The sequence below is a fragment of the Scyliorhinus torazame genome, chromosome 1 (assembly GCF_047496885.1).
Source record: "Scyliorhinus torazame isolate Kashiwa2021f chromosome 1, sScyTor2.1, whole genome shotgun sequence".
Classification (NCBI taxonomy): Eukaryota; Metazoa; Chordata; class Chondrichthyes; order Carcharhiniformes; family Scyliorhinidae; genus Scyliorhinus; species Scyliorhinus torazame.
The window spans coordinates 282178187-282194351 of NC_092707.1; the positions used below are offsets into that span (position 1 = coordinate 282178187).

The 16165-nt window shown below is 54.8% G+C and overlaps 2 protein-coding genes across 4 annotated transcripts in view; one reads left to right on the forward strand and one right to left on the reverse strand.

Moving 5' to 3' along the window:
* The window catches only part of aplf (aprataxin and PNKP like factor), a 146352-nt gene extending 141983 nt beyond the window's left edge, over positions 1-4369 (reverse strand). The window contains exon 1 of one of the 2 annotated variants that reach the window (XM_072506774.1): positions 4121-4369. In XM_072506774.1, coding sequence (XP_072362875.1) covers positions 4121-4204 — 84 coding nt within the window. In that variant the 5' untranslated portion in view covers positions 4205-4369. The remainder of the gene's footprint in view (positions 1-4120) is intronic. The other variant, XM_072506765.1, reaches the window with a different exon arrangement.
* A 47-nt stretch (positions 4370-4416) lies between these two features.
* fbxo48 (F-box protein 48) lies at positions 4417-15905 on the forward strand. Of its 2 annotated transcripts, XM_072506784.1 has the most exons (4): positions 4417-4543; positions 5513-5633; positions 5845-6410; positions 15373-15905. In XM_072506784.1, exons 3-4 carry the CDS (start codon positions 6111-6113, stop codon positions 15532-15534), a joined length of 462 nt encoding a protein of 153 aa, XP_072362885.1. In that variant the 5' UTR covers positions 4417-4543; positions 5513-5633; positions 5845-6110; the 3' UTR covers positions 15535-15905. The 2 variants fall into 2 exon arrangements, with proteins under 2 accessions (XP_072362885.1, XP_072362896.1); XM_072506795.1 differs by lacking the exon at positions 5513-5633 and having other exon boundaries at positions 4423-4543.
* The last annotated feature ends 260 nt before the right edge of the window (positions 15906-16165 follow it).

Sequence of the window (16165 nt, forward strand, 5' to 3'; positions counted from 1 at the left end):
GGAGGCAAGGGTGGGGGGGAGGGGAGGCAAGGGTGGGGGGGGAGGGGAGGCAAGGGTGGGGGGGGAGGGGAGGTAAGGGTGGGGGGGGGAGGGGAGGTAAGGGTGGGGGGAGGGGAGGTAAGGGTGGGGGGGAGGGGAGGTAAGGGTGGGGGGGAGGGGAGGTAAGGGTGGGGGGGGAGGGGAGGTAAGGGTGGGGGAGAGGGGAGGTAAGGGTGGGGGAGAGGGGAGGTAAGGGTGGGGGAGGGGAGGTAAGGGTGTGGGGGGAGGGGAGGTAAGGGTGTGGGGGGAGGGGAGGTAAGGGTGGGGGGAGGGGAGGTAAGGGTGGGGGGGAGGGGAGGTAAGGGTGGGGGGAGGGGAGGTAAGGGTGGGGGGAGGGGAGGTAAGGGTGGGGGGAGGGGAGGTAAGGGTGGGGGGGAGGGGAGGTAAGGGTGGGGGGAGGGGAGGTAAGGGTGGGGGGGAGGGGAGGTAAGGGTGGGGGGGAGGGGAGGTAAGGGTGGGGGGGGAGGGGAGGTAAGGGTGGGGGGGAGGGGAGGTAAGGGTGGGGGGAGGGGAGGTAAGGGTGGGGGAGGGGAGGTAAGGGTGGGGGGAGGGGAGGTAAGGGTGGGGGGGGAGGTAAGGGTGGGGGGAGGTAAGGGTGGGTGGGGGGGAGGGGAGGTAAGGGTGGGGGGAGGGGAGGTAAGGGTGGGGGGAGGGGAGGTAAGGGTGGGGGGAGGGGAGGTAAGGGTGGGGGGGAGGGGAGGTAAGGGTGGGGGGTGAGGGGAGGTAAGGGTGGGGGGGAGGGGAGGTATGGGTGGGGGGGGAGGGGAGGTAAGGGTGGGGGGGAGGGGAGGTAAGGGTGGGGGAGGGGAGGTAAGGGTGGGGGGGAGGGGAGGTAAGGGTGGGGGGGAGGGGAGGTAAGGGTGGGGGGGAGAGGAGGTAAGGGTGGGGGGGAGGGGAGGTAAGGGTGGGGGGGAGGGGAGGTAAGGGTGGGGGGGAGGGGAGGTAAGGGTGGGGGGGAGGGGAGGTAAGGGTGGGGGGGGGGGAGGTAAGGGTGGGGGGGAGGGGAGGTAAGGGTGGGGGGGAGGGGAGGTAAGGGTGGGGGGGGAGGGGAGGTAAGGGTGGGGGGGAGGGGAGGTAAGGGTGGGGGGGAGGGGAGGTAAGGGTGGGGGGGAGGGGAGGTAAGGGTGGGGGGGGAGGGGAGGTAAGGGTGGGGGGGGAGGGGAGGTAAGGGTGGGGGGGGAGGGGAGGTAAGGGTGGGGGGGGGAGGGGAGGTAAGGGTGGGGGGGGAGGGGAGGTAAGGGTGGGGGGGGGAGGGGAGGTAAGGGTGGGGGGGGAGGGGAGGTAAGGGTGGGGGGGAGGGGAGGTAAGGGTGGGGGGGAGGGGAGGTAAGGGTGGGGGAGGGTCGGGGGGAGGGGGCGGAGGAGGGTCGGGGGGAGGGGGCGGAGGAGGGTCGGGGGGAGGGGGCGGAGGAGGGTCGGGGGGAGGGGGCGGAGGAGGGTCGGGGGGAGGGGGCGGAGGAGGGTCGGGGGGAGGGGGCGGAGGAGGGTCGGGGGGAGGGGGCGGAGGAGGGTCGGGGGGAGGGGGCGGAGGAGGGTCGGGGGGAGGGGGCGGAGGAGGGTCGGGGGGAGGGGGCGGAGGAGGGTCGGGGGGAGGGGGCGGAGGAGGGTCGGGGGGAGGGGGCGGAGGAGGGTCGGGGGGAGGGGGCGGAGGAGGGTCGGGGGGAGGGGGCGGAGGAGGGTCGGGGGGAGGGGGCGGAGGAGGGTCGGGGGGAGGGGGCGGAGGAGGGTCGGGGGGAGGGGGCGGAGGGGGGTCGGGGGGAGGGGGCGGAGGAGGGTCGGGGGGAGGGGGCGGAGGAGGGTCGGGGGGAGGGGGCGGAGGAGGGTCGGGGGGAGGGGGCGGAGGAGGGTCGGGGGGAGGGGGCGGAGGAGGGTCGGGGGCAGGGGGCGGAGGAGGGTCGGGGGGAGGGGCGGAGGAGGGGGGGGGGGTGGAAGGTTTTGGGGGGGGTGGAAGGTTTTGGGGGGGGTGGAAGGTTTTGGGGGGGGTGGAAGGTTTTGGGGGGGGTGGAAGGTTTTGGGGGGGGTGGAAGGTTTTGGGGGGGGGTGGAAGGTTTTGGGGGGGGGTGGAAGGTTTTGGGGGGGGTGGAAGGTTTTGGGGGGGGTGGAAGGTTTTGGGGGGGGTGGAAGATTTTGGGGGGGGTGGAAGGTTTTGGGGGGGGTGGAAGGTTTTGGGGGGGGTGGAAGGTTTTGGGGGGGGTGGAAGGTTTTGGGGGGGGTGGAAGGTTTTGGGGGAGGTGGAAGGTTTTGGGGGGGGTGGAAGGTTTTGGGGGGGGTGGAAGGTTTTGGGGGGGGTGGAAGGTTTTGGGGGGGGTGGAAGGTTTTGGGGGGGGTGGAAGGTTTTGGGGGGGGTGGAAGGTTTTGGGGGGGGTGGAAGGTTTTGGGGGGGGTGGAAGGTTTTGGGGGGGGTGGAAGGTTTTTGGGGGGGGTGGAGGGTTTTTGGGGGGGGTGGAGTGTTTTTGGGGGGGGGTGGAGTGTTTGGGGGGGTGGAGTGTTTGGGGGGGTGGAGTGTTTGGGGGGGTGGAGTGTTTGGGGGGGGTGGAGTGTTTGGGGGGGTGGAGTGTTTGGGGGGGTGGAGTGTTTGGGGGGGTGGAGTGTTTGGGGGGGTGGAGTGTTTGGGGGGGTGGAGTGTTTGGGGGGGTGGGGTGTTTGGGGGGGTGGAGTGTTTGGGGGGGTGGAGTGTTTGGGGGGGTGGAGTGTTTGGGGGGGTGGAGTGTTTGGGGGGGTGGAGTGTTTGGGGGGGTGGAGTGTTTGGGGGGGTGGAGTGTTTGGGGGGGTGGAGTGTTTGGGGGGGTGGAGTGTTTGGGGGGGTGGAGTGTTTGGGGGGGTGGAGTGTTTGGGGGGGTGGAGTGTTTGGGGGGGTGGAGTGTTTGGGGGGGTGGAGTGTTTGGGGGGGTGGAGTGTTTGGGGGGGTGGAGTGTTTGGGGGGGGTGGAGTGTTTGGGGGGGTGGAGTGTTTGGGGGGGTGGAGTGTTTGGGGGGGTGGAGTGTTTGGGGGGGTGGAGTGTTTGGGGGGGTGGAGTGTTTGGGGGGGGTGGAGTGTTTGGGGGGGTGGAGTGTTTGGGGGGGTGGAGTGTTTGGGGGGGTGGAGTGTTTGGGGGGGTGGAGTGTTTGGGGGGGTGGAGTGTTTGGGGGGGGTGGAGTGTTTGGGGGGGTGGAGTGTTTGGGGGGGGTGGAGTGTTTGGGGGGGTGGAGTGTTTGGGGGGGTGGAGTGTTTGGGGGGGTGGAGTGTTTGGGGGGGTGGAGTGTTTGGGGGGGTGGAGTGTTTGGGGGGGTGGAGTGTTTGGGGGGAGGAGTGTTTGGGGGGGGAGGAGTGTTTGGGGGGGAGGAGTGTTTGGGGGGAGGAGTGTTTGGGGGGGGGGTGGAGTGTTTGGGGGGGGTGGAGTGTTTGGGGGGGGTGGAGTGTTTGGGGGGGGGGTGGAGTGTTTGGGGGGGGGGTGGAGTGTTTGGGGGGGGTGGAGTGTTTGGGGGGGGTGGAGTGTTTGGGGGGGGGTGGAGTGTTTGGGGGGGGTGGAGTGTTTGGGGGGGGTGGAGTGTTTGGGGGGGGGGGGGTGGAGTGTTTGGGGGGGGGGGGGGAGTGTTTGGGGGGGGGGGGGGAGTGTTTGGGGGGGGGGGGGAGTGTTTGGGGGGGGGGTGGAGTGTTTGGGGGGGGTGGAGTGTTTGGGGGGGGGTGGAGTGTTTGGGGGGGGGTGGAGTGTTGGGGGGGGGTGGAGTTTTTGGGGGGGGGGTGGAGTTTTTGGGGGGGTGGTGGAGTGTTTGGGGGGGGGGTGGAGTGTTTGGGGGGGGTGGAGTGTTTGGGGGGGGGTGGAGTGTTTGGGGGGGGGTGGAGTGTTGGGGGGGGGGTGGAGGGTTTGGGGGGGGGTGGAGGGTTTGGGGGGGGGTGGAGGGTTTGGGGGGGGGTGGAGGGTTTGGGGGGGGGGGTGGAGGGTTTGGGGGGGGTGGAGGGTTTGGGGGGGGGGGTGGAGGGTTTGGGGGAGGGGGTGGAGGGTTTGGGGGAGGGGGGGGGGCAGTGTCAGTGGGTCGCCGTCCGGGTGTGGGTCGCGCCAGCGGGCGGGCGGGGGGCTACTTTGGGCTCATGGTGTCACTCACCCGGAGCAGAGGGCCGCGGCCGATGGCGCTGAGGCCGCTCTCTAATGCGATGGTCCCGCTTCCGTCCTCTGGCTCCAGCTCCATTGTTCCCCTGCGGTACCGAGAGCTCACATTCCCCCGCTCCCGGGTTGCAGTGACCCCCTGGGCCCGTCTCAAACACTCAGGCCAGGGGAACACAAACTCCCCGAACTACAACTCCCAGCCTCCTCCGCCTGCGTACTCCCTCCGCCTCGGGGCGGCCGTCTGCTGCGCCTGCGTACTCTCTCCACCTCAAGGCGTCCGGCTGTTGCGCCTGCGTACTCTCTGTCTCACGGCTGCCGGACCCCGCCCCTGCGTATCACACGGAAGTGGCCGCGATGGGTGCGCGAGCTGACGTTTAATGTAAACAACCGTCAGGCCGCCCAAAGGAAAAGAATCGGAACAGTGAGAAAGTGAAATAAAACGATGTTGGGGAGAGTTAAGGGAGTGAGGGGTTAATAGGGGAGTGAGGGGTTAATAAGGGAGAGCGGGGTTAATGGGGGAGAGGGGTTAATGGGGGAGTGAGGGTTAATGGAGCAGAGTGGGGATGATGGGGAGTGAAAGTTAATGGGGGAGTGTGGTTAATGGGAGTGAGTGTGGTTAATGGGAGTGAGTGGGGTTAATGGGGGTGTGAGGGTTAATGGGGAGAGTGGGGTTAATGGGGAGAGGGGTTAATGGAGTGAGGGTTAATGGAGTGAGGGTTAATGGGGAGAGTGGGGTTAATGGGGAGAGGGGTTAATGGAGTGAGGGTTAATGGAGTGAGGGTTAATGGGGAGAGTGGGGTTAATGGGGGAGTGAGGGTTAATGGGGGAGAGTGGGGTTGATGGGGGAGTGAGGGTTAATAGGCGCAAGTGGGGTTAATGGGTGAGTGAGGGTTAATGGGGAGAGGGGTTAATGGGGGAGTGAGGGTTAATGGGGGAGTGAGGGTTAATGGGGAGGGGGTTAATGGGAGAGAGTGGGGTTAATGGGGGGAGTGAGAGTTAATGGGGGAGAGTGAGGATTAATGGGGGAGAGTGCGGTTCATGGGAAGAGGGAAGGGTTGGAAGAGAGAGTGGGGTTAATGGAGAGTATGGGTTTAAAGGGAGAAGGCGGTTCCACTGTAAATGAGCAGAAGCTGGCTTTAAATGCTAATGTTGGCATCCATGGAACTGAGCAAAACCTGACATAGAGCAGAGAAACATGACGTGGAACAAGAAACATAAGCTATGGATCAGGATAAATGAGTCATGGGCCATGTGGTGAACACAGGAAAACATTTCCATGAAAAAAAATCCTTTATTTGAGATGAATTTGATAGGCATAAGGGATAAAGCTGAGAAATATAAAAGTGTTAAAAAGGCAGTTTAATCTCACATTAAATTATTAAACTGACAGATTCAGCGCTAAACTTTACCGATTCAGAAGTAACGTGGATGATGCAAGGATAATCTTGGCTGAGTGTGGTGCTTTGCAGCTTGTGGAAGTGGGAATCGACAGACAAACTCAGTGGGCTCAGGTACTGACTCAAGATATACAATTGATCGGACTCAGAATAACATGTTATAAACTGACAGTTTACAAACCAAGGCTAGTTACATATTCTGGATTTGAACACAACAAACTAAGAGTTCAATCTGCTGTACCAATCCCTTTCTGCTTATAATTTACTGTGTCTTGGACTTTGAAAAAGCTAAAAATAAAATAAATCTGTAAACAATGTTTTTCAGAGTGGATTGCTGACTGAAAAGGGGAGACAGAAGAACGGAAAGACTGCCAAAAGGAAGACCAAAGAAAGGTGACACACCAAGGCAATGACACAATGTATGAGAACCACAGAAAAGAAAGGGTGGATGACGAATAAAAATACAGAAGCAGTTTGGCAATAGAGACTTACATCTGTATGGCAAACTACATAAGATTAACCAATAAGATGAATAAAACCTGATTTTGTTTGTTTGAAAATACCTCTGAAACTCTGGAAAAAAAATAAACTATGCAAAGTTCTTGCAAAAGAAATAAGCAGGTTTATATTGCTAAAAAGATAACTCTGAGCTCTACTGAACAAAAAAAACTGCAAAATTGTGACTTTGCCCAGTTTTTGCCTCAAGAGCTAACTTTGAAAATTTTCAGTGAACTGGACATTCAAAGCCTGTCTAATGCTGCAATGGCATGTAAAACATGGAATGATCTGATTGAAAACACTGACAGCCTGTGGTACAATCACTGCTTGACAGTATTGGCTGTCTGTAAAAGGGAGCTACAATGTGATCGAGCAAGTGGACATTCATGGAAGGTTAGTGCAGTTTGCAATGATTTGGATTGCATGAAAAGTTGAACATTTTAAATATATAACCTACTTCGTCCATGTGCATGTAAGCATGTTTCAGTGTCCCCTCTGTTGAAAACAAGAGAAACATTCTGGCATATATTACAATCCCAGGATGGCACGGTCGCGCAGTGGTTAGCACTGCTGCCTTGCGGCGCTGAGGACCTGGGTTCGATGCCGGGCCTGGGTCACTTTTGGTGTGGAGTATGCACATTCTCCCTGTTTTTGAATGGATTTCACCCCACAATCCAAAACATGTGAAGGCTAGGTGGATAGGCCACACAAATTGCCCCTTAATCAAAAAATAATACTTGGGTACTCTAAATTTTAAAAATAAATAAATAATATTACCATCCCAGACCAGACCCCAACATTGGCTAGAATGCTGGACCAAAACCCCAATATTTTAGTTTATTTCGTAGACTGTGCAGAAAGAATACTTTGCTCCAGGAGTGATTGCATAAAGAAATAGAGATTTGGTATTTGTAAACAAAACTTTATTACTGGCACAGTATTAAAATCTTTAACCTCACAGGAAACTAGCTTACAATTGCCCCTTAAACAATACTACTCAATACAGTTAATACAATACTTTAATTACTAGCACTGCTCTCAATTAAACAGCAAGAAAGGAAAAAATACAGCTGTCGGCCCTTTCTACATCCCAATGACACAGAACAGATTTGGTTTCTGTTAGAACCCCTGCAGACTCTGGTTGGATGTCTTCAAAAAGCTGTTTCAACTGGCTTGTTTCTGCTTCCCCCTTATCCTCAGTTAGTCTTAATGCTTTAAATACTATTCTACTATTCTAAGGGTGGCACGGTAGCACAGTGATTAGCACTGTTGCTTCACAGCGCCACGACCCTAGGTTCAATTCCCGGCTTGGGTCACTGTGGAGTCTGCAAATTCTCCCCGAGTCTGCGTGGGTTTCCTCCGGGTGCTCCGGTTTCCTCCCACAAGTCCGTAAAGACGTGCTGCTAAGGAAAGACGTGCTGTTAGGTAATTTGGATATTCTGAATTCTCACTCTGTGTGCTTGAACAGGCACCGGAGTGTGGCGATTAGGGGCTTTTCACAGTAACTTCATTACAATATTAATGTAAGCCTACTTGTGACAATAACGATTATTACATTAAAATTACTGTGAGAGCAAAATACCTTGTGGACTCAGTGTTAACCAGATCAGAACTCAATTCAAAAGCTTTCTCAAAACGTCTGAATGCCTTAGCTCCACCCAGCAATGACATCATCTCCCAAAGCTGAAAACACATTGGGCGGGATTCTTCCAGCGGCGGTCTAAGTGCCGATGCCGGAGTAAAAACCGGAGTGTTTTACTCCGGCGTCGGCGCCCTTTCCCAGACCCCATTCCGGGGCTGGCAGGGGCGTGGCGTGATTAGTGGGGGCGGGGCCTTGGCGCCGCGTCAGAGACCCGGCGGCGTGTAAACGACGGGGCGCCTTGGGTCCCACGCATGCGCCAACTAGCGCATGCGCAGTGGCTGTCCTCCCCCAGGCCGCCCCGCACACAAATGGCGCAGGGATATAACATTGCCGGCAGAGGAAAGGAGGGCACCCGATTGGTGGCCCCCCTCCCCCCCCCCCCCCCCCCGATCGCGGGCCAGACAGCACCGGAGCCCCCCCCCCCCCCCCCCCCCGGCGAGGGAGCAGCCCCCCACAGGCCCCCCCCCCCCGAGTGATCCCGCAGAGTTGCCGCCGGCAGCGACCAGGGGCGAACGGCGCCAGCGGGACTCTGTCGTGTCGGAGCGGACGCTCAGCCCATCCGGGCAGGAGAATCGGCGGCCCCGCTGAGTCCAGCGGCCCGGCGCAAATGGCGCCGATTCGCCGCACCTCAGAGAATCGCGCGCCGGCATCATGGCGCGGTTGCTCCGATTCTCCGACCCAGCGCGGGGCTCGGAGAATCGCCCCCATTAACTCCTCAGGGACTCCCCCTAGTGAAACAACAGTGCATTAAACCAGGCTTTTACGATGGTCAATTTCACCTCTTGCTCCTAAAAGCTTTCTGGTCTTGCAAAACGAGATAATGTTTTTAAAACATGACTAATGCAGTCAAATACACTCTAACCCCAGGCTTTTAACCCTTAAATTGCCAAATGTTTATAATCCAGTATATCTAAAATCCTGCATTCGTGACACATACAGTAAATTAAATGTTATAGGAATGGAAACTCTTTAAGGCTAATATTCACTTCACCCAGCAGAGTGGATGATGTAAACTTATGATATAAAGAATTAGTCGCAAAACACAATGGGCGCGATTCTCCGGCGTCGTTATGCTCTCGCTCAAGCAAAATGAGGGCAGTGAATAGCAGGAGAGGCTAAAAACGGGAACGGTGCCAGGCACCAAATAGTTTGCGATCCATCGGCCCCCTCCGCAGGTGAAATCAGGATCTCACCGTCGCGAGGCGAGAAACCAATTATCACCACTTAAGCCCCATTTCCATACAATTAACAGGAGCCAACCCAGATCCAACGGCCTCCTGCCATTCCTCGGCCTCCCAGCAAGGTGGTCATGTTGGCGTCAATTAGTACTCTTTTTTAAAAAACTCTCACCCTGAATTAGAAAGCTTCAAATTTGCTTCCAATTTCTACCCTTCTCTTAGCTAAAGATGGTCCACTTCCAACTCTTCCCTTCCTTGACTGCTCTGGCTCCATTTATGGTGATAGGCTATCAAATAATATTCATTTTAAGCACACTGACTACCACACATATCCTCAAATATATTTCATACTGTACACCCCGTAAGGACACCATTCCATTCTCCCAGGTTCGATGTGCCTGTTGCATCTGTTCCAATGGTGCAAACTTTCACAGTTGCATTTCTGAGATATCTTCCTTTTTCCTTAATCAAGGATTCCACACAACTCCTTTCAGCACCCCCCCCCCCCCCCCCCCACACCAATTGGGGTTGACAGGACCTTCACCTGTGTCCACCGCATTTTGCACATCTCTGCTAAATATTTAAAAAATGAAAAACAATAATGAATCTTAAAGTTATCTTAATCAGGAGTTTAGTGTGTTGTTTTTCACCTTTGGGACCTGACTTCAGTCCATCTCAGACTGATACAATGAAAATGTATTTTCTTTCCTGATTGAGCAGGAAGTTTGGCAGTTTTTAATCCAGTTTTGTATCCTTCCAGAATTATATATATTCATCTTAACTGTTGGAACTGGAGGATACCTCAACAACCCATATCTTCTTTGTAGCAGTTATGTAAACTTCCACTGTGCTGAGAGTTATAATCTTATTATGGGCAGCACGGCAGCATAGTGGTTAACACAGTTGCTTCACAGCTCCAGGGTCCCAGGTTCGATTCCCGGCTTGGGTCACTGTCTGTGCGGAGTCTGCACATTCTCCCCGTGTCTGCATGGGTTTCCTCGGGGTGCTCCGGTTTCCTCCCTGTGGTAGTATCAGGTATTGCGGTACCCGAGAGGCTGTATACCATCGGGTAAGCCTAGCAGCTTGCCATTGGATGGTTGGTATGTGGCTCCGCCCTGACAGGCGGGGTATAAGAACAGATGCCGTCCCAGCAGCCCTCATTCTATACCGAAGCTGCTGGGAACAGATCTAGTCTATTAAAGCCTTCAGTTATGATACAACCTCGTCTTTGAGTTTAATTGATCGTGCATCAATTTAATAGACTACTCTTGAGCTGAAAGAATGGATCTCTGAATCAAGCCGGAGTGTCTACAACTCAGCCCCCACACGGAGAACTCGGCTGCGATTTTTAAGCACTGGCTGGCGTGCTTTAAAGGCTACCTCGATACGGCCGGAGGCAGCCCCTCAGGAGAACAGAAACTGCATCTTCTGCACTCGAGAGTAAGCCCTGGAATCTTCTCCCTCATCGGGGAGGCGGAGGACAATGATGATGCGATCGAACTGTTAAAGGGACATTATATACACCCTGTGAACCAGGTCTACGCACGTCACCTGCTTGCAACTAGACGGCAAAGCCCAGGGGAATCGCTGGAGGACTTCTACCGTGCGCTACTAGTGCTAGGCAGAAACTGTGGCTGCCCGCAAGTTTCGGGCAGCGAGCACACAAAACTTCTAATCCGGGATGCCTTCGTAGCAGGTATGAGCTCTTCAGAGATCCGACAAAGACTTTTAGAAAAGGATACCCTGGGACTGAGAGAGGCACGGGCCCTGGCAGGGTCCATGGATGTTGCCTCCAAAAACGCGCAGTCTTATGAGCCCGACCGCGCGGCGGCCCCCTGGGCTGCGTGGCATCCCACAGCAGCGGCCCCACTGACCTTCCCCGTGTCCCTGCAGGCCTGCGCTGTAAGACGGCCCGCTAGCTCCGTTGGGCCCCATTGCTTATTCTGCAGGTAGGCGAAACACCCCCGCCGCGCTCCCCAGCCTGCACCTCCACCTGCAAAGGGTGTGGCAAGAAGGGACATTTCGTGCGGGTCTGCCAAGCACAAGCCGTGGCCGCGGTCTCCCAACGACTCCGGACCGCCGCGGCAACCTTCCCTTCAGGCCCCAGGCGGCCAGCACTCACCACCACCCCCCTATCCGAGGACCACGCCCGACCCACGGGCGTGGCCATCTTGCCCCTCGGACACCACGCTGGACGGATGGGCGCCGCCATTTTGTCCATCCTCACCGCCATTTTGTACATCGCCGACCACCATGTGCAATCCATGGGAGACGCCATCTTGGATGGGGCCCCAGGCCTCCAGCACAGCCGACTACATGCTGCCCGATCACAACCCACAACTGCTCCATCTGGCCTCGGTGACGCTGGACCAAAATCGCCCTCGGACACTCGCAACAGCAACGATGACGATCTTCATCAACGGCCACGAGACGTCTTGCCTGATCGACTCTGGGAGCACGGAGAGCTTTATACACCCCGACACGGTAAGGTGCTGTTCACTTGTTACCCACCCTATAAACCAAAGAATCTCCCTGGCCTCCGGGTCACACTCGGTGGAGATAAAGGGGTTTTGCCTCGCAAACCTCACTGTCCAAGGCAGGAAATTCAACAATTTCCGCCTTTATGTCCTGCCGCACCTCTGTGCGGCTACACGCCTGGGGTTGGACTTCCAATATAACTTGCAAAGCCTCACTTTTAAATTTGGCGGCCCTATAGCCCCCCTTACTGTCTGCGGCCTCGCTACCCTTAAGGTCGACCCGCCTTCCCTGTTTGCGAACCTCACCCCGGATTGCAAACCCGCCGCCACCAGGAGCAGATGGTACAGTGCCCAGGACCAGACCTTCATCAGGTCAGAGGTCCAAAGGCTACTGAGGGAAGGGGTCATTGAACCTAGCAACAGTCCCTGGAGAGCTCAAGTAGTGGTGGTAAAGACCGGGGAGAAGCATAGGATGGTCATTGACTACAGTCAGACCATCAACAGGTTTACGCAACTGGATGCGTACCCTCTCCCCCGCATATCCGACCTGGTGAATCGCACTATACAAGGTCTTCTCCACGGTGGATCTCAAGTCCGCCTACCATCAGCTACCCCTCCGCACTAGTGACCGCAAGTACACTGCCTTCAAAGCAGATGGGCAGCTCTACCAATTTTTAAGGGTTCCCTTTGGTGTCACTAATGGGGTCTCGGTCTTCCAACACGAGATGGACCAAATGGTTGACCGGTACGGCTTACGCGCAACGTTCCCGTATCTTGATGACGTCACCATCTGCAGCCATGACCAGCAGGACCACAACACCAACCTCCGAAAATGTCTCCAGACCGCGAAAATCCTTAATTTAACGTACAATAAGGATAAATGCGTCTTTAGCATCGACCGCCTAGCCATTCTCGGCTACGTAGTGCGAAATGGAGTTATAGGCCCCGACCCTGAACGCATGCGCCCCCTTATGGATTTCCCCCTCCCTCACTGCCCCAAGGCCCTGAAGCGCTGCCACGGGTTTTTCAGCTATTACGCCCAGTGGGTCCTCAACTACGCAGACAAAGCCAGACCCCTGATCCAGTCCACAACCATCCCCCTGTCGATGGAGGCCCGCCAGGCCTTCTGCCGCATCAAAGCAGACATTGCAAAGGCCACGATGCGCGCCATCGACGAGTCCCTCCCTTTCCAGGTCAAGAGCGATGCGTCCGACGTAGCTCTGGCCGCCACCCTCAACCAAGCAGGCAGACCCGTGGCCTTCTTCTCCCATACCCTCCATGCTTCAGAAATTCGCCATTCCTCGGTCGAAAAGGAGGCACAAGCCATAGTTGAAGCTGTGCGACACTGGAGGCATTACTTGGCCGGCAGGAGATTCACTCTCCTCACTGACCAACGGTCGGTAGCGTTCATGTTTGATAATGCACAGCGGGTTAAGATAAATAACGACAAGATCTTGCGGTGGAGGATAGAACTCTCCACCTACAACTACGAGATCTTGTACCGTCCTGGGAAGCTAAACGAGCCTCCCGATGCCTTGTCCCGCGGCACGTGTGCCACCGCACAAGTGGACCGCCTCCGAGCCCTCCACGAGGACCTCTGCCACCCAGGGGTCACTCGCTTTTTACACTTCATTAAGGCCCGCAACCTGCCCAACTCCATCGCGGAGGTCAGGACAGTCACCAGGGACTGCCAAATCTGCGCGGAGTACAAACCGCACTTCTACCGGCCAGAGAGGGCGCACCTGATAAAGACTTCCCGTCTCTTCGAGCGCCTCAGTATGGACTTCAAAGGCCCCCTCCCCTCCACCAACCGCAACACGTATTTCCTGAACGTGATTGACGAGTACTCCCGGTTCCCGTTCGCCATCCCATGCCCCGACATGACCATAACCACTGTCATCAAGGCCCTCCAGGGTATCTTTACACTGTCCGGGTTCCCTGCGTACATACACAGTGAGAGGGGGTCCTCCTTTATGAGCGACGAACTGCGTCAATTCCTGCTCAGCAAGGGCATCGCCTCAAGTAGGACGACCAGTTACAACCCCCGGGGAAACGGGCAGGTCGAGAGGGAGAATGGGACGGTCTGGAAGACCGTTCTACTGGCCCTGCGGTCCAGGAATCTCCCAGTCTCCTGCTGGCAGGAAGTCCTCCCGGAGGCCCTCCACGCCATTCGGTCGCTGCTCTGTACAACCACGAATCAGACACCTCATGAACGTCTCCTTGTCTTCCCCAGGAAGTCCTCCTCCGGGACATCGCTCCCAACCTGGCTAGCGACACCCGGACCCATCCTGCTTCGGAAGCACGTGCGGGCGCACAAGTCGGACCCGTTGGTCGAGAGGGTCCACCTGCTGCACGCTAACCCCACAGTGCGCCTACGTGGCGTTCCCTGACGCCCGGCAAGATACAGTCTCCCTCCGGGACCTGGCGCCCGCCGGTACCCCACGCGCACCCGATCCATTAACTCTTCCCCCCCCCCCCCCCACAGCACCTCACTGGGGGGTCGGTCCTCCCGCCGCTCCTACCTAGGCCATCCCACCCACCGGCGCCCCCTAGAGGCGCCCTCCTCTCGGGTCAACCATTTGCCCCACCAGCGCCGCGTAAGGGTGACGAAGCTGCCATGGACAACGAAGCCACGCTCCCAGAGTCGCAGACGCCCGGACCCCCACCAGAACCACCACAGAGGCTCAGACGATCCAGGAGGACGACCAGACCACCCGACCGACTGATTGCTACACTGGAACTGTACATGAGCACTGACTATATATATCTGCCACACTTGTAAATACTCACGGTACCTCCATATCTGATCATACCATGTTAAATGCAATTGCAACCACTGGCCACCACCCCCGCCGGATTCTTTTTAACAGGGGGTGAATGTGGTAGTATCAGGTATTGCGGTACCCGAGAGGCTGTAGACCATTGGGTAAGCCTAGCAGCTTGCCATTGGATGGTTGGTATGTGGCTCCGCCCTGACAGGCGGGGTATAAGAACAGATGCCGTCCCAGCAGCCCTCATTCTGTACTGAAGCTGCTGGGGAACAGATCTAATCTATTAAAGCCTTCAGTTATGATACAACCTCGTCTTTGAGTTTAATTGATCGTGCATCACTCCCACATTCCAAAGGTGTGCAGGTTAGGTGGATTGGCCATGCTAAATTGCCCTTAGGTTAGGTGGGGTTACTGGGGTACGGGGATAGGGTGGAGGTGTGGGCTTAAGTGGGGTGCTCTTTCCAAGAGCCGGTGCAGATTCAATGGGCCAAATGGCCTCCTTCTGCACTGTAAATTCTATGGTTCTATGATTGAGAATTGCATGAGATCAAAGGATGAGATTTATATAGTTGCCAAAAATGTAACCTGAGGTTTTGGAGCATTTTAGAATTCAGCAAAGGAGGACCAAGAAACTAATAAAGAAAGAGAAAACAGAATATGAAAGTAAATTAGCGAGAAGCACAACAACGGACTTTAAAAGCTCCATCGTTAAGTAAAAAGGAAAAGATTAGAAAAGACAACTGTGGATCCACTATGGCAGAGACAGGAGAATTTACAATGGGAAATAAGAAACTTGAGAGACACTCTGATGTTGACTCACCCACCACCAACTGGTGTATTCTCCATGGCAACGCCAGTATAAATTTGTTGATTTCCTTAGTGTTATCTTGCCAATGTCCTGATGAGTGCAAGATTACAAGCTTCAGCAGAAATGGCCCTTCAGCAGTTTTTAAATCGAGATGCTTATCCAGGAGCCAATATTGATCAGCAAGTTCGGGAGGTGGTGGGTAAGGCCATAGGAAACGGAGTAATCAACAGTACAGAGATTAATAGTAAACAATAAATAATAACGTTAATAGTATGAAATCATGAAATGCTTTAAAGTAGCATTGAGTTTGCAATATAAGAAATCTGCTCAACCTCTTCCCTGAACTATTAAGAAATGAAATCATAAATCCATATTTATTGCATTGTATTTTCATGAAAATAAACTTAATTCTGCATTTATTCGGTTGATGATAAAAGGAATATCAAATCTCTCAAGAATTATGTTTTATTAACTTGTAGGTTACGCTCATGAGGAACTACAAGAAAAGCAACATAAAACAAGCTTGGTTAGATGGTCGATACAGCTATATTCATTCTGCAACTGAGCTTCTGCAGAATAGCATGTGTGAAATGGATGCAGATACTTGGGGAGAGATACTGGAGACTGAGCTAGAAAGATAGTGTGTTGATTTGGAATGTTTTGTTGCAGCATCATGCACTTAAAAAGAAAGATATAAGCACTATAATAAAAACATTTGTTTTATTTGTCAAATAGTTTATGCTTAAAATAGTAAATAAGAATTTTTATTGCATTTATAATTTTTCATTGGATGGTTAATTATAAAATATAAAGATTTATTGAAATATTATTGAAAAATTTTAAATTATAGCTCTTTTTTTTAAAAATATGTTTCACTGTTTTAAGCACTTTTGGTATTTCTTTAGAAAAGAATCAATCATGGAGATGTGGCAATAGTGCTGTCTTTTTTGTTCCTTTCTATTTGTACTGTACAGCCGGAAATAAACCTTGGATTAGCTGCTTTGCCTCATCAGCCTGCAGACAATTCTGTAGTTCAGTGCACAACATGAAGAATGTGTCAATAGTTTATGGACCTGAATACCAAAAGTCATTTTTCATGTGCATTTAATGGTAGCAAAACTAGAAAAACATTTGATTAACGTAAAGTTGTGTCACAAGAGTGAGTATGATCATTAACTTTTTCAATTCTTAGTAATGATAAATTATTATGTTTTGGTTTTCTGTTAAATTTGAGGGGTTTATTTTTACTGAAATACTATGATTATGGTTCTC

Coding starts and splice junctions, on each gene's coding strand:
- fbxo48 (XM_072506784.1), top strand. CDS start 6,111: ATGCAAAGTTCTTGCAAAAGAAATAAGCAGGTTTATATTGCTAAAAAG. Junction 6,411..15,372: donor CAAGTGGACATTCATGGAAG/GTTAGTGCAGTT, acceptor ATTAACTTGTAG/GTTACGCTCATGAGGAACTA.